The 18,609-nt window shown below is 35.0% G+C and overlaps 1 protein-coding gene across 1 annotated transcript in view; it reads right to left on the bottom strand.

Moving 5' to 3' along the window:
- COG5 (component of oligomeric golgi complex 5) overlaps positions 1–18,609 on the bottom strand; it is a 336,800-nt gene that overhangs the window by 279,661 nt on the left and 38,530 nt on the right. The window contains exon 6 of the mRNA XM_046670005.1: positions 16,271–16,391. Coding sequence (XP_046525961.1) covers positions 16,271–16,391 — 121 coding nt within the window. The remainder of the gene's footprint in view (positions 1–16,270; positions 16,392–18,609) is intronic.

The raw sequence follows: 18,609 nt of genomic DNA on the forward strand, positions 1-18,609 counted from the left end.
AGAGAATCTATCAATTTAAATAGACGTTATCACTAAATCCTTACTTCTTTTTAAATGGAAGAACATTTAAATATCTGCACAAAATTTACTCAAGGCTGAGTAAACTAAATTTCTCACTGTAAAACAGTACTGGTTTATACCATTAGGCTCTTGTCTCTCTCTTCACTTCTTTGACATCCCACAAATCTTTATCTGAAATAAATCTTCCCACAAAGTTAAAGACACACTGGAAGACACAGAGACTTAGAGGAGATCTTCTGGAAAGCACAACACTTTTATATCACAGAAACAAAACCAAAGTTGTTAAAATGGTAATAAGACCCATGAGTGTAAGACACAACATCCAGAATCTTAGACTCCCCATAATAAATATATCTGAAGACTAAAGAAAGGATGTTGCTGCTTTAAACTAGCTGCGACAAAGAAAAAGAATAACTTTTATGGATAGAGTTCTTCTGTTGCTCTTCTAAGTAAAGATTTGCCTTAGAAAAACAGATTGTTCAATGGCTAGAAAAAAGACCCCGATACTGACCTCAGACTTTAAGTAAAAATTTCCACAAAACATGTCATCTTTTCAAAACAAAGTAATAACATTTAATAAAAGGAGACTCCAAAAGGCAAAGTAACGATAAAATGACTTGGCAATTTTATTCTTCTAAGTTTGTATGTTACTTAGACTCTATGAAACATTCTTGCATCCATTCATTGTTCAGGAATACAGAGATTCTATATACATAAAATTTAAGGCTGCATTTGACATTACCTCTAAGTGTATTTAAAAACTAAAACTGATGCATGAACTCTCAGCCTACACAGACTTTTATTAAAGTGACTTATATTTACAACGCTCATTCAATTTTACTGACTTGGAGTACATGTGAGCAACAGACAAATACAAATTAAATTAGTCTACCTTCCACTAATGGCAGAGTAAATTGCTCAGGCGTGGTTTCCTGCAGATCATTTCCAAATCTAGATAAGTCATTTTTAAAAACACTATTTGAAGGCACTGGAAAGTGACTAAAGACAGAAACATACCAAAGGAAGGGTTACCTTTGAAATATAGAAACAGCCATCGGCAAGAATTGCAAGTTTGGGCTTCTTTTGCCTGAGGGGACTCACCACCATCACTCCCCCCAATACCCTCATTCCAACGCCCACAGCTCTTACTTCAGAAAAATGGAGGATTCCAGGCTGGAGATGCGAGAGAACAGGAATCAGGGCAGATAGAGTAGCTGTAAATTTAGGGGAAGAAATCCTAAAAGCAGCAGAGCTGCAGTAGGAGCAAGACCCAAATCCCTGGCTTAGCATTTCACCACTTCTACTAACATAGCACTGGAAGTTCTAGCCTGGGAAACTAAGTAAGAAAAAGAAATAAAGGCATTCAAATCGGAAAGAAAGAAGTGAAAATGTCTTTGTTCACAGATGACAAGATCTTACATGTAGAAAACCCTAAAGAAGATATCCACATGCCAAAGCATAAGCTAGATCCTACCTTACACCACATATAAAAGTTAACTCAAAATGGATCAAAGATCTAAACTGAAGAACTAAAACCACAAAACTCTTACAAACACAGGGGGAAATCTTCATGTCCTACATTGGGCAATGGTTTCTTAAATATTACACCAAAAGCACAGGGAACAAAAGAAAAAATAGATAAGTTGAACTTCATAAAAATAAAAACTCTGCATCAAGAGGCCAGCCCCAGGGCCAAGTGGTTAAGTTCATGCACTCTGCTTCCGAAGCCCCGGCTTTTACTGGTTCGGATCCTGGGCACGGACATGGCATGGCTCATCTAGCCATGTTGAGGCAGCATCCCACATGCAGAAGCAGAAGGACCTACAACTAGAAGATACAACTATGTACTTAGGGGCTTTGGGGAGAAGAAGAGAAAAGGAAAGAAAGAAGATTGGCAACAGATGTTAGCTCAGGGTAAATCTTTAAAACAAAACAAAACTATGCTAAAAAAAAAATTCTGCATCAAAGTAAACTACTAAGAGAGCGGAAAGACAATCCACAGAATGGGAGAAAATATTTGTTAATCATATACCTCAAAAAAGACTAGCATCCAGAATATATCTAGAACTCAACAACCACAGAAAACAAACAACCCAACTTTAAAAATGGGGCAAAGGACTTGAAAGACATTTCTCCAAATAAGATATCCAAATGGCCAATAAGTATAAGAAAACATGTTCAGCATCATTAGTCTTTAGGGAAATGCAAATCGAAACCTAATTCACACTCAGTAGGGTGACTATTATGAAAAGAAAAAAAATAGGAAAATAACAGGTTTTGATGAGGATGTGGAGAAACTGGAACCCTAGTGCATTGTTGGTGGGATTTAAAATGGGTAGCTACTGTGGAACGTAGTTGGCAGATTCTCAAAATGTTAAACACAGAATTGGCATATGATCCAGAAATTCAGCCATAAAAGTGGAATGAAATTCGGATCCATGCTACAACACAGACCTTGAAAACATTATGGTAAGTGAAATAAGCCAAACACAAAAGGACAAATACTGTGGAATAAAATAGTATTATATGAAGTATCTTCTATGAAGTATAAGTATCTTATATGAAGTATCTAGAAGAGGCAAACTTATAGAGCCAGAAAATAGAACAGAGGTTACCAGGCAGTGGGGAAAGGCAAAGTGGGGAGTTACTGCTTGATGTGTACAGAGGTTCTGTTTGGGATATGATGAAAAACTTCTGGAAATAGTGTTGAAGGCGACACAACATTGTGAATGTACTTAACGACACTGAATTGTACACTTAAAAATGGTTTTAAAAATGGACCAAAAGAAAGGTAGGAAAAAAAAGACAGGAACAACAAAAACAAGATGATAAAAATAGAATACAATAGCAAAATGGCAAACTTAATTCAACCATATCAATAATTAGTAAATATAAATGAACTAAACACTCTAAACAAAAGGAGACTGAAATTATATGAGCAAAAAAGCAAGACAACAATATTCTGTCTACAGAGAAATAGACTTTAAATGCAAATTCAAAAATAGTTACAGGAATCTAAATACAAAGATATGTGACATAAATGGAATAGAATACAGTCCAAAAATACACCTATACATATACGGTCAATTGATTTTCTACAGAAGTCACAAGATAATTCAGTGGAGACAAGAAGGTCTTTTCAACAAATGGTACTGGGTCAGCGGATATTTTTATGGAAAAAAATAAGCTTTAATCCTTCCCTCACATTATTAAATTATCTTGACATGGATCATAGACCTTAACATAAAAATTAAAACTTCATAAAACTGCCAGAAGAAAATATGAGAGAAACTCTCTGCAGCCATAAGATAGGAAAAGATTGTCTTGGATAGGGCTCCAAAAGCACAAACTATAAAACAAACCCCCACCCAAAAAAGGGATACATTTGGCTTTATCAAAATTAAAAATTTTACTCAAATAACACCATTAGGGATATTAAAAGGCAAATCATATACTAGAAGAATACATTCACAAAATATATATATCTGACAAGAGACTTGTATCCAGAACATACAAAGACCGCTTACAACTCTATAAGACAGAAAGATATCCAATTTCAAACAAGGGCAAAAGATCTGGACAGACATTTCACAAAATAAGATAAATGAAATGGGAAATAGACACATTAAAAACAGGCTCAACACCATTAGTAATCCTGTTTATGCAAATTAAAATCACAAAGCGATACCACTATACATCTATTAGACTAAATCAAAATGACTCACAATGCCAAGCACTGAAGAATATAAAGTAAATGAGACTCTCACGCATTGCTGGTGGGAATGTAAAATGGTACAACCACTTCGCGAAATAGAGTAACAAATCTTAAAAAGTAATCATAACACTTACCAGATGACTCAGAAATTTCACTCCTAGGTATTTCCCTAAGAGCAATGAAAATAAATGTACATAGCAACTTTATTCACAACAGTTAAAAGATGAAAACAACCCTAACAAGCATCAAACATAAACATGCTGTAGCATATGCCTCCAGTGGAATACTATTCACCAAATGAGTGTACAGTCGTCCCTCAGTATCCTGTGCAGGATTGGTTCCAGGGTTCCCTGCAGATACCAAAATCCATGGATGCTCAAGTCCCTTATTATAAAATGGCATCACATCTGCATATAACTAACGCACATGGTCTTTAAATCATCTCTAGATTACTTATAACACCTAATACAATGTAAACGCTGTGTGAAATAGTTGCTATACTGTATTGTTTAGGGAATAATGACAGAAAAAAAGTCTGTACGTGTTCAGTACAGACACAAGCATCATAGGCATTCTGATTTGTGATTGACTGAATCTGTATGCAGAGCCACGGATACAGAGGCCTGACTGTATACTGTATGATTCCATGTATATGAAATTGAAGACAGGCAAAATGAAATCTGTGGTACCCAAAAGTTTGTGTTGGACATGGGAGGAATGACTCAAATAGGCACAAGAGATCTTTTGGGGGTGATGGAAATGTTCTATATCTTGACTGTGGTGGTGATTATACCAGTGTATACACAAGTCAAATCCCACCATAGTGTAGACTTAAAATGGGTGCATTTTATTGTATCTAAATTATACCTGAATAAAGTTGATGTTTTATAAATAAATTTAAATCACTCTGTTTCTTTATGTTTCCCAAATAAGGAATACCTACTCCACTCTCAATCTAAGTCTAGTGCCCAAGTTCTTGTTTCAGTTCCTCCATTCAAATCCATCATTAGTCCAGCTCCATTTAGGAAGTAAGGGACAACACTTAAAGTACAATAGAAACGTACTTTTAAAAAAAGAAGAAGAGGAAGGAAAGGGTAGAGAAGATCAAAAAGAAGTCAAGGAAAGATGGAAAGAAGAAGGTGGGGGTATGAAGACAGAGATGAGAGAAGAAGAAAAGAAAGATGAAAGAAGGGCGATAACTTGATAAGATTGTATTTGTGGACATACTTTATAAATTATAAAGACTATATCAACATAAAGTATTACCATTAACATATCTAGAAAAGTAAGGGGGAAAAAATGTGTGAAATAAAAAAAGTGAGAGAACTGAATGAAATGGTAAAGAGATCTCGAGTCTGTATATTTGGTGCAAATAGTTAAGTAGTATACCCCAACTTCGAAGTTTAGAAATAGGGACAGCATCTAGCCTCTATCACTAGTTCCTCCTTTTCATCTACTCTTATTTGCAAAGAAAACCTTTCCAAAAAGTCTGGAACTTCCTCAAGTCTCCTTAGCCCAGATGAGGTCATGTCCATATCCAAACGATTACAGAAAACAATGGAACTATCACAACCAATCATGATTTAAGTCCTGGAGCAGCGGCCCCTTCCCTGAGGCCAAGGTTACTAGGAAGAGGAAAACTCAACAAATCTTGGATTCTGCCAGAAAGGAAGAATGAGGAGAAAGGAACTTGGAAGTCAATAATAATGTATGTTACACTGACCGAGTGTAAATCCAGACGCTCTGGAAACCAAATTAAAATAAGAGTGGGCATCCTTTTTTGAAAAATAAAGCTCCTATCCAATCGTTCTTTCCTGGAACATATGAAGGAAGTCCGCAGGAATAGTTGCTGACAAATTCAGCACTTTTCTCAAGAAGTAGCTATGGATAAACTTGAAAAGTGAACAATTGGATCTCTAGAGACACAGACATTAGTGTAGACATGGAGATTTTTCAAAGCAGATATTACCAATCCCTGTAACTGCTATAGAGAAATCTTTGTACATCTCTGTACTATCTCATTCTGAGTATCATGCTTTTTTGATGGACCCGCCAGAATAAATTAGTCATAGTATATAGCCCTAGGTAACTAACTTGGCGATTTTGAGTTATACAGTATAAACTGACTGGATTTTAGAGAATGGTTGCCAGATATAACAATTTCAGAACTTTTTTTCCGAAGCGGAATTATTTTCGTTTTAATATAATTAATATGAAATAATATAGATCATCACCAAGGCCACTGAATATATTCCTAGTTGTGATAATAAAGCTATCATCAGTATTATCTTCCATTTGGATATGGTAGAAAAAACATTTCTGATCCATTGAAACAGATTTCGAGTCTCCAATAAAGAAATTAAACCAAATGAATAAAACTGCATCCTATTTTACCAACGATGTCTCTCAGAAGATCATGCCTGCCTACCTGCCCTGTTGTTTACATGGTATTAAAATGTACAATTCTATAAGTACATCTATAATTATAAGCTTACATTGAACCCTTTTAAGTTAGCCTATAGCTAATTTCAATTTACCAAACCAAAGACTGATAAAAACTGTCTCATATACTCCTTGGTGTTTTTCATACATAAAGTAAGGAAGTACAATGGCAATGAAAAGTAGAACAGCCTACCGAATCTTCCCATACAATATCAGACCTAGAGACCCGAAGCTGCAACTCACTAAGAAGTAGGCTGACACCATTTTTAAGGAACAGTCAATAAAATAACCAATAAAAAAGAATCGTCAATAAACTAGATAAGCCTGGATTTCTGAGGCACTGTTTGTATCCATTTAAGATACATTTTAATTTTTAAAACTTAACCTTATTAATGATATATATACTGGAATGGAAAAGAGGTTGCGAACTATTGGCTTAAGAGTCCAAGTGGAAAAGAAAATCCCATAGAACCAAGAAATCAAACAATTTGATACCCTACTAGTTGAAGAACCTTACATTAAATAAATTGCTCTCAAACACTGATAAATGTTCCAGCAGGGGGTGACAAATAATAAGGTAAAATACAGAGCTTCCATAAACATTAACTGACCATAGAATAAATCACATACCTAGAAATGCTACTGTAACTTTGAAACATATGCAAAACAATATACTAAAGTTTATAAAAAGTAAGCTGCTTGTTTTTGTCTGGAAGTTATGCTGGTTTTTTGACACTGTGTGATTAAAGATAAAATCAATAAAATGGGATCATATATACTGTATGGTTATCATGTGTTAAATATAAATTTTAGTAACATTAAATTCAACTAATTTAAAAAATGAGTGAAAAGGGTCAAAAGGTAAAAAGAAAAATAATTTTTTAAAAACAGAATAAAACGGGGAGAAAAAAGGTTGTTTGCATGTAATTTTAATATGCTTATCTCTACAAGAGGCAAACCCACGCCTAAGCATAAGCCCATGGTTCTGAACATTTGGATTTGAGAACAGCATCACCCCCCACCTGGTGACAGCTGAATGCAGTCATGTATCTAAGTAATTTAGAGACCATCTGAATCAAACATACTTATTGAGAATATTTATCATTGTATGTGATACACTATAGGTTTAAAAATGCACACTGAGGGGCTGGCCCCGTGGCCGAGTGGTTAAGTTCGCGCGCTCCGCTGCAGGCGGCCCAGTGTTTTGTTGGTTCGAATCCTGGGCGCGGACATGGCACTGCTCATCAGACCACGCTGAGGCAGCGTCTCACATGCTACAACTAGAAGGACCCACAACGAAGAATATATAACTATGTACTGGGGGGCTTTGGGGAGAAAAAGGAAAAAATAAAATCTTTAAAAAAAAAATAATAAAAAAAATAAAATAAAAATGCACACTGAATTTCCCATTTTGAAGTTCTCACAAAAAACCTATGCATATCTTAAGTGCATTTCAGAAGTCACCTCAGACCTAATTTAACACTGGAAACAGTTGGCATACGAATATGGCATATTTACAAATTTTCCTATCAATAAACAATTTAATAAGCTTGACACAATAAAACTTCCTAAAATTTTCACCAACTACATCATCTTGTAGACATCTCAAAAAACTTTCATTAGTTCAGTAATTATTGGTCACCTATTAAGTGGCAAAGATTATATAAATCATACTTTCTCTCACCTGTGCATAAAAAGGAATGTTTGCCTATTAAGTACTGTTTTATCAGATTTATCATATCAGAGAAAATATAGTTACAATAAGAACATTAGTGGATGAAACAAACTTATACTATCCCTTCCTTCTACAATAAATATTTCATAAACTTCTATGATAAATTTGATATTAAGAATATTTTCTCATGATACATGGTATTAATATCTTGTAGCTTAGCAACAACATTACAAAACTCAGAAAACAGATCACAAGCAATAAAAAATAATGGAGGAAATATTTTCTATCATATCCAACTTCTTAATTATAATTTACTGCTTGATTATACTTTTTTAAAAAACAATCTTTAAAATAACTCAATAAAGCTTCGAAACAGAATGGTAAGTCACTAACAAAAGTCAATCCACAATCACAACATAAAATACATTCGCCTTATAAACACAGTATATCTTAAATGTGATTTTTTTATCCTTTTTTTAAAAAAAGGACACTGGGAGACCTACCCATGGTAGCAATGCCTTTTGTGAAGCAATTAAATGCTGTTGCGGAGTTAAAGGACAGGAGCAGAGCATTAGTGGTTAAGAGCTCAGGCACTGCAATCACATTTTCACAGATACATCACGTATGTGACATCAGGACCCACTAGAATATAAGCTCTATAAAGCGCAGGGGAGTTTCTTTTGTTCAGTGATATATCTTCAATAACTAGAATGGTACATGGCACACACAGCAGTCATTCAATAAATACTGGTTGAATGAATGAATGCATTTACCTAAGTCTTATGGTAAGAGAATGACCGAAACTTTCTCATTATTACTTCATGGAAAACGCAAATGAGCCAAAATAAGAAAACTGAGAGGAGAATAGACTGGTTTCTCCCATGGATGATATTTTTATTTACTATTGTTATTATTATTATCATCATCACCGTCAGTTTTATGCTTAGTTTTAGATAAGAACATACATTATACTTCTCGAACACAAAAACTGCATCTTATTCACTCATTTATACCAGGTTCTTAACAAGCTACAGGGCTTATGTATATTGAAACCTAACTGTTTAATAAATAAATTGAATGAATTATAAATTATGATTTTCATAAACAGACTAGAGAGCATCCATGAATGTATGGTCTCCTTACTTTTTTATGGAAAATTTCTCTTCCTTCAATACCTATTTGTAGAATAAGTTAAAAATAGCCAAAATGTTTTAAACTACCTAGAAATAAAGTTATCATGAGATACAATATAGAGGATGTACATGTATTATTTTTAAAAACTAAAAAACTCTGAAAATATAAAAGTAGACGAAATAATGAAGAGATACATTTCTGTTTAGAAAGCATCAATACTATAAAAATATACAGTTAATCATATCAACCTATAAATCTGAAGTATCTAAATACTAACAAGTTTTAGCAAGTGGGATTAGTAGAAAATCATTCTCCAGTTCAAGAAACTAAGTGCATGACAGAAATATAGGGAACACTCAAAATTCCAGTCCACATCTGGAATGCAACTGGACTTGGCGCTGAGATATTTTAATTGGTAGCAGAAACCTAATCAATTTTATTGTGTCCTAATTGGAGAAAATTGTGTAAACTAAATAGAGATAGTCAATTATATGAAACATAAAAGAAAAAATAAAACTTTAACAATCAAGAGATTGGCAGCAACCAAACAGAGGGTTCCCCATGACCCAAAACTTTTATTGAGCACTCCAGATAAAACAGGCATATTATTATTATTATTATTATTTTTGCTGAGCAAGATTCGCCCTGAGCTAACATGCACTGCCAATCCTCCTCTTTTTGCATGTGAGCCACTGCAACAGCATGGCCCCTAACAGACAAGTGGTATAGGTCCAGGCCTAGGAACTGAACCCAGGCCAGAGAAGTGGAGCACGTCTAACTTAAGCACTAGGCCACCAGGGCTTGCCCAAAACAGCACATTATTAATGTGAAGATGTGATAAGCACTGGGCTAATCACAGTTCGTGCCAAACATCTGAATCATATAACCAGCTTCCATTGATCTAATTAAATTTTGTCAAACAGGTTTCTGATTACAAATCTGTTTTTCCATTTAATCTGTCCACACAGAAAATTATATGCTTTCAGTCCAAGGAACAGCACATACATCATTGCAAATTAATGAATTAGTGCTCTGGATTAAGAAACTAGTATCTTGTGAATTTGGTAAATGTGAAGCGAAAGATGAAACAGTAATGTGGATTTGCCAAATCGAGAAAATTTCAGGAAGATGAGCTGTAATAGTTTGTGAGAGATCCCATCACCCCTACCCACGTATGAATCCTACAGTCCGTTTCTCCCCAAAACAGCGGCAAGAATCCCTATCAAAGGGAGGAGAAGGAGGAATCATAAACCCTCACTGCCTCAAGTGAAGACTAACAAAAAGCCGGGCTGCTACAGGAACCCCCGACAGATCATCCCATTTTCACGCTTGTTGCTCGTTTCTGGTTTATTGTTAATTCTTATTACGTTCTTATTCTTGTAAGTCAAATTAATGCCTTCTTTAGAACAAGTCAGGCAATAAAAATATCCATAAACAACTTTTAATTCACTTCTCCCTGTTGGAAAAATAAAGTTTCTAGGCCAGAAAAGGTGAGAAACAGAGCCTGGATTATGATAAATTCACCAAGGTAAATATTGCCTCTTGACAGTCATGATTCTCCAAAACATCTGATAAATTTTAAGATAATTAAGAGATTCGTGATTTTTAAAAAAATTCTTTCAAAGGCAAGAGTCATTCCTAATATAAATAAGGAGAAATAAAATGGAAGGAACTGAAATGAAATCACAGGCAGAGAGGAACTTGATTCAAACTGAGCTTCTCAAAAAGTCCAAGGAAACTAGTATACAAGAAAAGAACCATCTAGCTAAATTCTAAATAGTACAGATTTACACCTTCCATGTTCCCTCTCCACATTTGAATATTCTAATCCAATAGTATCCAGCAGAATTTTACCATTTGATAACACTGAAGCAAGGAGTACACTGGAGTCCTCACCAATGACTGTTGATGGGTGGGTCAAATTGTCTATAGTATGAGTAGAATACCTGATAATGTTCCAAAGAAATCAGAACGTGTGAATGTCGGCTGTGGAAATATAGCACTTTCCAGTTTCACCACTACAGTTTCAGTTCAACATGGAAAAAGCACGAATGCATTCCATGGAATAAGCAAATCTGTTATTCAACCTGATCCAGACATAGTGATATTATGAGAACCTTTTCAATGTTTCTAATCTTGTTAAGTGCTTTTAGACATTAATTTAATTTTAAAACAGCTGCCTTCCTCATGTTCCCAATGACAGTTTACTGAGCTTCTCAAAAAAAGCTGAAAAATGTCAGACATGAATTATGTAAGAATCCTGCTTAGAGGGGCTAACAACAATTTTAAAAGGTAGTCGGCAAGAGTATCAAAAAAATATTTTTGAGTATATTATCTTACTAATACTCAAAAAATGTTATCAATGTGTAGTCAGGCCCATCTAAATTTTCATGTAATCCCAAGACTCTTCTTGAAGAAAAGCCATAAATCAATGTGATACAATTTAATCCTGAAATCTATACTATGTACTTTTATGTTTTAATTATTACACAATAATAATCTACATGACAGATTATAATAAATCTGCACTTTCATAAAATAACTCCGTTATTCTCTGTCAATAAGACACTAGTATGATTTTAATTTTTATTTCCCTAATATCTAATCACGTTGAGCATCTTATATGGATATTTGCCATCCATGTATCTTCTTTAGTGAAGTGTCTGTTCAAATCTTCTGCCTGTTGTTTAATTTGGCTGTTTGTGTTCTTACCAAGGATTGGGGAGTTTTTAATATATTCTGGACACAAATCCTTCATCAAATATATATTTTGCAAATATTTTCTCCCTGTCTATGGCTTGTCTTTTCATTCTTCTAACAGTATCACTCAAAGAACAGAAGCTTTAAATTTTGATGAAGTCCAATTTATCAATTTTCTTTTTTTGTGAATTGTACTTTGTGTGATATATCTAAGAAATCATTTTCTAATTCAAAGTCACAAAAATGTTCTCTGATGTTTCCTTCTAGAGGTTCTACAGTTTTAAGTTTTCCATTTAGGACTACGATCCATTTCCAGTTAATTTTTTTATATGAAGTGAGGTATGGATACAAGTCCACTGTTTTGCATATGGATATCCAATTGTTCCAGCACCATCTGTTGAAAAGACTATCTTTTCCCCACTAAATGTGTCAAAAATCAGCTGTTCGTATGTGTGGTTCTCTTTCTGGGCTCTCTGTTATGTTCCATTGATCTATTTAGCTATCGTTTTGTCTTGATTACTGTCAATCTTTGTAATAAGCCTTCAAATCAGGTAAGGTTAAGCCTCCAACTTTGTTTTCTTTTCCAAGTTTCAGCTGTTCTAGATCCTTTGCATTTCCATATGAATTTTAAAATGCTTGTCAATTCCTAAAAAAAAGCCTGCTGGGTTTCAGATCATAATTGTGTTGAATCTAAATAGACCAATTTAGGGAGAATGAGCATATTAATCAACAACATTAAATCTTCCAATTCACAGACAAGGTTTATTTATTTAATTAGGTCTTCTTTTCTTTTTAGGATTTTATTTTTCCTTTTTTCTCCCCAAAGCCCCCTGGTATATAGTTATGTATTTTTAGTTGTGTGCCCCTCTAGTTGCGGCATGTGGGACGCTGCCTCAGCATGGCCTGATGAGCAGTGCCATGTTCACGCCCAGGATCCGAACCAGTGAAACCCCTGGGACGCCAAAGTGGAGTGCATGAACTTAACCAATTGGCCAGGGGGCCGGCCCCAAATTAAGTCTTCTTTAATTGTTCTCAACAACATCTTCTAGTTTTCAGAGTTCAGGTTTTGTGTGTTCTTTGTCAAATTCAACCCTAAGTGTTTCATATTTTTGATGCTATTTATAAGCGGTATTTTTGAATTTCAATTTCCAATTGCTTGTTAATAGTACAGTATATGTAAACAAAACCAATTTTTGTATATTGATCTGGTATTCTGAAATCTTGCTAAACTCTTTTATTAGTTGTAGTAACTTTTTTGTAAACTCAAAACAAGATACCACTATACACCTATTAGAATGGCTAAAATTAAGAAGACTGACTATAACAAGTGCTGACAAGGATGTGGAGGAAGTGGAATTTCCATACACTATTGGTAGGAAGGTAAAATGCTACAACTACTTTAAAAACACCTTGGAAATGTCTTTAAAAGTTAAATACACATCTACCACATGATCTAGCCATTCCACTCCTATGTATTTATCCAAGAGAAATGATAGCAAATGTCCATACAAAGACTTGTACATGAATGCTCGCTGCAGCTTGATTTGTAATAGCCAAAAAGTAGGCACACTCAAATATTTATAACACGTGAACGGATAAAGCAACTGCAGGATATCCATACAATGGAGTACTACTCAGAAATAGAAAGGAATGAGTTACTGATACACACAATAACATGGATGAATCTCAAAATAATTAAGCTGACTGAAAAAACCCAAATAAAAACACATAAACCGTTTGATTCCATTTATATAAAAATTTTTACAGTGCCAACTAATTTACAGTTACAGAAAGCAGACACATAAATGCCTGAAGTTGGATTACCAAGGTGCACGAGGAAACTTTTGGAGGTGACAGTTGTGTTCACTATCTGAATATTGGTGATGATTTCAAGTCAAAACTTACCAAATTGTACATTTTAAACATGTGCAGTTTATTGTATGTCACTTAAACCTCAATTTAAAAAAAAAAAGGTACCAGTATTAGATAACTGTCACTAGGTACCAGAATACACTTTTTAAACTGATGTATAATTAACATACCATAAAATTCAACCTTTTAAAGTGCACAATTCAGTGGCTTTTTTGTATATTGACAAGGCTGTGAAACAATCACCACTATTTAATTCCAGAACATTTTAATCACCCCAAATAGAAATCTGTACCCATCAGCAGTCACTCCACACTCCCCCAAGCCCCTCAGAATATTATTAATTTTTAGATGACATGTATTACATCCAGTCACTGCAATGCAAGCCTCCAGACTTTTCCATCCTGAGAGACTGGTTTTTTGTTTGTTTGTTTGTTGTTTTGGGGGTTTTTTCCTCCCCAAACCCTGTCCCGTCCCCCACCCTACCCCCACCAGCCCCTGCCGCCACATACATAGTTGTATATTTTAGTTGTGGCTAGAGAGATTGGTTTTAAAGTTAATTTCACACTGCTGCTCTTCATCATTGTATTTTTTCTAATGAGAACCAGAACCATACTGATACAGACACTGATCATTTCAGAGATGTTCCAATCATACAAATATCATTTAGTGTACACGTGTAATTGTAACAGTGATTACCAAATTATAACTTTTATTGAAATATTAATTCCAAATGTAGACACTTTATCTTCCTCTTGACTTCTTATTATGAATGCCAGGACTGGCCAAGACTGAACCACAGTGGTGAATGATGAAGATGATACCTTTGCAAATTTTGAATAGCCCATAATCTGCAAAGCTTTAAATACTGAAATTAAAACAATCCATTTTGAGATAATTCCACTATGAACTGTACTTTCTCAACAAGCTCTAATCATTTAATATTTATAAAACTTTGGGTAAAGTCAATGCCTCATTGGAAGGATAATGGGTTTATACTCTGCATTGTACCAACTCAGAACATTATGATTGATATTGTGCCTGTTTTTCAAAAAAAGTCATCATCGTTAGCATTACAGCATCTGTTGCTTCTAGGAGAGATGATAATCATACTCAAAATCTAGCAACTTTTTATTATGGAAGAATGGTCAGTGATGACAAATATATGTAATAAACCTTGGAATAATTTGTGTCTGTTTTTAATGATTCTATTATCCTATGAATTATGTTTGAAGCACAGAAACTAAATGTGACAAAGCAAAAAATAACACCTGATACTAGGATTTTTACACTCCTACATTTAGCACGTACTGTGGAAAAAAACACTCAAGTATTACTTACTGTTTAAACATTAACTTTTTATAGAATATATTTCAAGTATGCTAAATTTCAAGTTAGATATATTCCCAATGCTGTGCCTAAGCAATGTATTTCAGCATTATAAACTGAAATGTTGGTGAAGCGTGATTTGTGAAAGATATTTCATTTCCTTAGTAAAAAATACGGAAAAAGCATTACAGCATGACTATGTAGTTGAAATATCAAAGACAGGAAGATTCAAAGAGAACATATAATGCACATCTTTCTGATATTATTTTGGCATAACTACTTTCAAAGCACACCACCAAGAGTAAGTGGACTCTTGATATTTGAGACGGATATAATCAAAGACCTTCTGAACCTACAAAGGTACAAATACCACTGAACACATCCACGTCAGAAAAATTACTGGGTACCAAATGAAAAGAAGAAAACCACAAAGCCTCATTAAAATGCAGGTGTTGGGTAGTTCTATGCACACTCAGTAGCTATTCAAAATTTTGCCTGAAAAATTATGAACTGCTTCATTGTGACCTGCCAGCTTGTTATACTGAAACCTCAAATGTTAAACCCTTGAATGTTAAGAGCCTGCTCTAAATGTTTGAGAAAAGAATGAACGAATGAAGAAGTTATTCAATAAATGTCCTAGGCACAATGGCAACGTGGGATTTGTCACCTAAAAACAGCATTTCTCCTGGATATTTCTCTGAGAAATGAAAACTTAAGTTCACATAAAAGCCTAGACACAAATGTTTATAGTAGCTCTATTCATAATCACCAAAAGCCAGAAACATTACAAATTTCATTCAACCAGTGAATCAATAAACAAACTGTGGTACAACCATACAATGGTACTCCAACAAATACAAAGTAACAAACTACGGTATTAACAAAAACTTGGATAAATCTCAAATGTTTTATGTTGATTACAAGAAGCAGCCTCAAGGTTACATATTTCATGAGCCCATTTATGCAACATCCTCCAAAAGACAAAACTACAGTGATGGAGAACCCATCAGAGGTTGCCAGCAGTAGGGGTAGGGGAGTGGGGGTGTCTATAAACGGATAGCATGAGGGAATTTGGGGGATAACAGAACTATTCTGTATCATGATTGTGCTGGCAGTTACATGACTATACATGCGTTAAAATTCACAGGCCTGTATAGGAAAAAAAGGCCACCTTTCCTATATGGTAATTTTAAAATAAACAGCATTTCTAAGAAATCAACTAATTTTACTCACCCATTTTGAAAAATTTGACAATGTTGTGTACAACCAACTATTACATAAATTTGCTCAATAACATTTACTAACGGTGATAACAAAAGTCAACAAATCAAGTGACTCAAAAATCATTAAAATTCTACTAAATTTTTAATCAAAAAAGAACTTACCAAGTTCATTCAGACTCTGAGCAGCTTTTGTTATCTCTCTACTCCCCCCTTGCAGTTGTCCTTGGAGTCTCTTACTGAGATATAAGATGCGAATTATTCTCCGAAGCAAATCACAGGCAACCTGTGCAAATATCCCAAGGTTAAATAAGTATAATCAATCCATTAAGTCTTATTACTATTAGTACATGAATCTGTACATTCTTTCCAGATGCTAAAGATTCATTCATGTTGTTTTTGTTTTCCACCAATCAGAAACCTAAATAATCACAAGTACTAAAAAGCATTGTTTTACACTAAACTCCAGTTTATGCCATGTGGAGAGAATCTGGGATCGAGCTGCTATGAAACCCAGGGACTCTTCTCAGTTCTAGACCAGGTTTCTTCTCTAAGCCAGTGCTTTTCAGTCTTGACTGCATATTAAATTCAAGTGGGTAGGTTCAAAAAGTTCCAATGCCCAGGCCATAGTCCTGACCAATTAAATAAGAGACTCTAGGAGTGGGAACTAAGCATCTGTAGTTTCGTAATATCCTCAGGTGATGCCAATGTGCAGCCAAGGTTGACGACCACTGTGCTAGGGCTGCTTAACTTCCTCCTACTGCCTCCTGTTTCCAATCCTGGTTTCTCTTTTCTAGGGCCCTAGGGGAATTGACTTAAGCCTTCTCCCAATTTCACCAGACTTTAAAGAATAAGCATGCTCTACTTGAATTTTCCTAACGGTTTTTTTACCACTAATAAAAATTATAAAAGAGAAAGTTATTAAAACAAAAAAGCTATCATACATATGTCTCCTCCTATTTCATTCCTTTTTCATTACCAGATCTAATACTGGGTCTTTATCTATCCAAAAGACTCAGACACGAAATAAAGACTTATGTATTTCAGACACTTTATTACAGAAGCTGGGTCCAGGGCAATTGCTTGGGGGAGAATGAGGAGGAGGGAGATCGATGGAATGACAGGCATGTAGTGACCTTCAGTTTCAGTGGTGATATTAAAGAAAGACAGTTATGCAGCTGCATTACCACCATCTTTGAATGGCCCTGAAGCTGGCTGAGAAGGAAGAACATCTCCTGTCTAAGGAGGAAAAATACCAACTGGTGGCAATAAGAATTAAAGTATTGGAAAGACAGGTAAGTCCCTAAGGCTCCAGCTATACGCATTTTTTTCTGAGTGAAACACACACCAGAGCCACACTCATGCACCCACAAGCCACAAAACACACACACACAATATACACACTCACACCAACGTAAACGTACAAACATAACAATGTTTTTACAAACGTATGTAAGTCAAAGGGAACCAAGTATTAAACACGTTTATCTGACTGCTCTTCTAAGTAACTTATAGTCTAAAATACTTAAAACAATAGGCACCGGCTCTGTGGCCTAGTGGTTAAGTTCGCACGCTCTGCTGCGGCGGCCCAGGGTTCGGATCCTGGGTGCGGACATGGCACCGCTCGTCAGGCCACATTGAGGCGGCGTCCCACATCCCACATCCCACATCCCACAACTAGAAGGACCTGCAACTAAGATGTACAACTGTGTACAGGGGGGTTTGGGGAGATAAAGCAGGAAAAAAAAAAAAAGATTGGCAACAGTTGTTAGCCCAGGTGCCAATCTTTAAAAGAAAAAAAAAATACTTAAAACAATAAAAGAATGCCAAATAAGAATTTCCCCTTGAAATTGGAAGATTTGGGCACTTTTACCTTTTAATTTAATTTTATTTATTTTCTGATTAGTTAATATAAGCACATGATTTAAAATTCAAAAGACAAAACAGATAAAAGTCATCTTCATATCTCTATGTCCCAACTATGCACTTAAGCAAAAACAAGCACTATTACCAGTTTCTTGCTTGTCAGATATTGCATTTTTAGATGAACCATTTGGAATGTAGAATCTCTAGCAATCATTGGATTCTAAATACATCATGAGGAGAAAAACCAGATTTTACTTCAGTCTAGAATTGTCCTTCGAGAAGTCCCCACTATGAATCCAAGGAAGGGTATGCCCTCAAACAAAATCTTTGAGCTTATTTCTAATGCTTTTATTTTAACCATACTTAATCTGTCACCATGTCTTATTGACTATTCTTCTGGTGCATAACACAACGGTTATTCTATCTCTATTCCTCCAAACATCACCCTAATCCAAATCTCTATCACCTTCACCTTAACATTCTGCTCTCCTGGCTAGCTTTCCAGTCTCTTACTGAAAGCCATCCTGCCAGATTTATCTTCTTAGAAACATAGTTTTCAGCATTCTAGGCCCCTTTTTAATAAACTTCAGATTATGTAGAATCTTCTCAGAATGGCATTTAATGAAATCCTCAGTTAA

Source organism: Equus quagga, chromosome 8, assembly GCF_021613505.1.
Source record: "Equus quagga isolate Etosha38 chromosome 8, UCLA_HA_Equagga_1.0, whole genome shotgun sequence".
NCBI lineage: Eukaryota > Metazoa > Chordata > Mammalia > Perissodactyla > Equidae > Equus > Equus quagga.